Source organism: Pterocles gutturalis, unplaced genomic scaffold (assembly GCF_000699245.1).
Source record: "Pterocles gutturalis isolate BGI_N339 unplaced genomic scaffold, ASM69924v1 scaffold12521, whole genome shotgun sequence".
Classification (NCBI taxonomy): Eukaryota; Metazoa; Chordata; class Aves; order Pterocliformes; family Pteroclidae; genus Pterocles; species Pterocles gutturalis.
In genome coordinates this window covers 350-4,202 of record NW_010103140.1, presented here as the reverse complement: position 1 = coordinate 4,202, position 3,853 = coordinate 350, and the positions used below count along the sequence as shown (strand labels likewise).

At 52.8% G+C, this 3,853-nt stretch overlaps 1 protein-coding gene across 1 annotated transcript; it reads right to left on the bottom strand.

Moving 5' to 3' along the window:
* Nucleotides 1-2,270: 2,270 nt before the first annotated feature.
* On the bottom strand, nt 2,271-2,540 carry MLLT11 (myeloid/lymphoid or mixed-lineage leukemia (trithorax homolog, Drosophila); translocated to, 11). The gene has a single exon (XM_010086586.1). The coding sequence runs from the start codon at nt 2,538-2,540 to the stop codon at nt 2,271-2,273; it is 270 nt and encodes an 89-aa protein (XP_010084888.1).
* Between the last annotated feature and the right edge of the window lie 1,313 nt (nt 2,541-3,853).

Here is a 3,853-nt window from a genome sequence, read left to right as displayed (position 1 = left end):
CCATCGGAGGTCTCCCCTCGCTCCATCGCAGAGAGCACGGGGAGGAATTAGGGAATTTTTCACTCTTTTCCTGGTCCCCTCCCCGCCCAGGGGCTTGGAAGAGGGCGGCGAGCAACGGGGGAGTACTTTCTTTTGCGGAGGGATTTACCTCATAGCGCGGAGGCGGGGTGGGGGTGATCCGCCCCGCAGGTAGTTCCGGCAGAGGCGTTTAGGCGCCAAGTCCAAAGGGGGGATGTCTCCCCGCCTCACAGGGCGCTCGGCTTCGCTCTGTCTGTATTTGTGTTTATTTGCCTGTGTAAGTAAGGTTTGTGTGCCTCTGCCTCCTCCTACTGCCCCCCTAGACGGGCTGAGCTCCCCTCAGGGGGCCTGAACCCCCTTCTCTGCTGCGTTACCCTGTCGGGGTGCCCCTGACAGGCTCATTCTGAGGTAAAAGCAAAACCCTGGGGCCTCTTTCTCCTCTGAGACGCTTTCCTGTGGGGTTTGGAGAAGCTGAAGTTTAAGTCATATCCTTAATGTTCTTAAAATAATGCTTTAGGCTCCGTTTTTTACAAGCTTAAATCCTCCACAGCATTTGTAAAGACACATGGGTGCGTGTTCTCAGCTCGCTATAAAAAGGTTTAAAATAACTTAATGGCAAATCGCAGAGAAAACTTGATGGCGGTCTGTGTGGATTTTTTTAAGTGTCCACAGGAATGTGTATGTTTTTAAATCATTTTATTTAAAGTTTCATAATAAATACTTCTCCTGCAGGGTTTCCCAGCTGGGAACGCAGAAATCAAGCAGCTCTGCAGAGGAGAGTTTACATTTTTCACCTCTGGTTTAACACAGGTGGTTCTGTCAGCAGGCTGGCTCGTTTCTGGAGGTTACAGGAGAGCTGCGCTCCCTTTTCATACTAGAGTGCAGCTTTTTTCCAGTATTTGCCTATTTTTGGGTGTCTTAAGCACTGCCTCAGCCTCCCGCTGGCCACGTACCCCCCCCCCCGACTCTTAGGACAGTTTTGGGATGCTCCACATCACAACTTTGCCCCATCAAACCCCCAAAAAGCACATTCAAGAAGACAAAGCCGTCGTGTTCACTCTCACAGAAATCAATATTGGGGAAAAAAAAAAAAAAAAGCTATTTAAAAGCCAAAAATTATTCAGGGTTTGTTTTTTTTGGGTTTTTTTTTTTTTCCCCATTTTGAGGTGATGCTCAGAAATAAACCTCAGCTCATGGGTGAAAACCTCCCCGAGGAAAATGCAAGGCTTCTGCTGGAGTGAATGCAGCATTTTTTCACTGTTATTTTTAAAGGGGTGGATTAATTAGGCAGGGAAACAGGAACGTTTTCATTTTGGGGGGAGATCAAACTGAATTCTCCATCTTATCTTTCAGCTCAGCCCCCGTTACCCATCCCGACCCTGCGATGTACCAAGCATCTGTCCCAGTTGGAAGTCACACCTGGGATAAAGTATATGGGTGATAAAAAAGGGAGAAAAATCAAATTTCAGGCAGTGAGCATTCAGCCTTCACCCCACCAAGCAAGGTCAGAACGTTTCCATGTGTGTTTACCCTCCTGGCTGTCGTTTGTCCTGCTTGGGCTCAAGCCACAAGGCTCAAAGAGATTATTTCTTTCAAGAAAGAGGTTTGTGCTCACGTCCTGGGCACATCCCTGCCTCTTCCACCTGAGGGGAAGGTTAAGGAGTGAAGCGGCTTTTGGAGAAACTGGGCCAGGGGAGCACAGAGGGTCTCTGTGTCCCTGGGAGAGGAGCAAGGAGGATGCTTTCTGCAAAACGAAGACGATTCCCACCAGTCCTGCGCCGCTCCCTTTGCACAAATGAGTTTCTTAAAAAAGCACACGAGAAATAAGCCCAAACGCTCATCCCAGAGCACGGGGACACCCACGGTCACCCAGCCGCAGGGTGTGGGGTGGTGGCAGAAACCCCCCAGTGCCTCCCGCACCTGCTGGTGTGCAGATGTGGGGCAATGGGGTGGCTGTTGCTGCCCCTTCCCCTCGTATTTGCCCCCTGTGCTCTTACCCCCTTCTTGCACCGTCATGGTGTTTCCAGCGCCACTGCAAGAAGGGAAGAAAAGAGGGGAAAAGGTGGAGAGGAGAAGTGAAAGCTTTGCGGGGAGCCCATTACCATCAGGGCCAGGGTGAACTGCTGAGTTCATTAACGACGTTAAAAACTGACCAGAAAGAAAAAAAAAAAAACCAGCCTCCAAACTGACAACAAAACCAAATCCTCACATGCTTAGCAGGGGGAGGGTGAGGAAGGGCAGGAGGGAGGGCTTCAAATTAGATCAAAATCTAACGAGCTAATGCTGGCGATAGGAGCTCTCCAGAAATTAAAGCTGTTGAACTGCAGCAGACTGTCCTCTTCTTCGGAGCTGTCCTGGCTGACGCGGTCCCGCTCGGCGGCCAGCTTGCCCAGCCCTCCTTTGGGTTTGTAGAGGGGCACGTCGCTGAGCCCCAGCCCCTCCAGCTCCGCCACATCCAGCTGCGGGATCGGCATCCTCCAGTAGATGAAGGAATCGTACTGGCTGCTGATGGTGTCCAGCATTTTCGGGCTGTGAAGGCGAAGGGGGCGAGGGGAGAGAAGAGGAGGAGAAAAGCTCTACCAAAAGCACAGGAGTTGCCCCAAAGCGGCCAAAACTCTCAGGCGATGCCATATTGACCAAATCCCACAGGATACCCCCCCCCAAAAAAAAAAATCGACAGGGCAGGAGAGCGTGGTGTCGTGGAGGTTTCGCTCTAGGCTGGGTCTCAACGTAGAGTTGAGCTCTGCCACGGGTCTTATCCCTGGCTTTGGTCACAGCCCTTCTATGAGCTGTAATTTGGAGGGGTGTGCCTCAGTTTCCCCTCAGCACAAAGGGGAGCGGGAGAAAGAAGGGCAGGGTGGGGGCCAGCCCCTTCCCAACTGTGTCTCCCAAGATCCTTCCTGGGCACTCAGATGCCTGGGGGTCGATCCAAACAAATCCTGAGTTCCACCAAATGGTGGAAAAGGGTCTCGCCCTTTCCCTGTACCACACCCCCTGGGAGCGGGCAGTGAGGGGGGGTCCCTGCGCATCCCCCCGGCTGCCCGCAGAGCCCACGCTGTCCCCTCCCTCCCTGGCCCTCCCTGGCATCGCATCGCCCTGGGGGACCACGACCGAACCCTCTAGAAGGGGCTGGAAGAAGCATCACTCGGCGTTGCCGTTGCACCCCACCCACCCTGCCGGTGCCGGTGCCATGCCATCGCCGTGCCGTGCCATCGCCGTGCCGCAGAGCCCCTCCCGCAACCCCACCCGGACCCACAGAGGATTGAGAAAGAGCGGGAGGGGACGTGGTTCAGCATTTTTCTCCCGTGTGGTTCAGCTTTTTTCTCCGGCACGGCCTGAGCTGAGTCACTGCCGCGCTGACTTGCTTTTCCCTGGCAGAATTCTGTCATTCACCTCCGCGCATTTGCCAGTGGAGGTGGGGAAAAAAAAATAAAAGTCAACCAGCTGACCCAAAATATCTTCCTTTTCCCTCATTTTAAGCCCTGGGAATCAGAATCCTAAAGGATGATTCAGACATACCTTGAATCACGCCCTCCCTCGCTCCCTGGCCGTGCGACGAGGGGTGACCAGCTGCTAATTTTAAGATTCCTGATGTAACTCCGAGGCTGTGAAAAGCTCTTGTGTCACCCCCCTGCCCTGGCTAAATGGAGCCACGGTGCTTTGAAATAGCCTCCTCCCCAGGGAAATATCCCTGGGAATCTTTTGGCACAAGAGCAGCAAATTATTTAACGGTGACGGATGTTGTGGACAATGGATTTTAAAGCTTCAAAGGGGGGGAAAAAGGGAGGTGAGGGACAAGAAATAAAAAAATCCAATATCCAGAAAGGGCAATCGA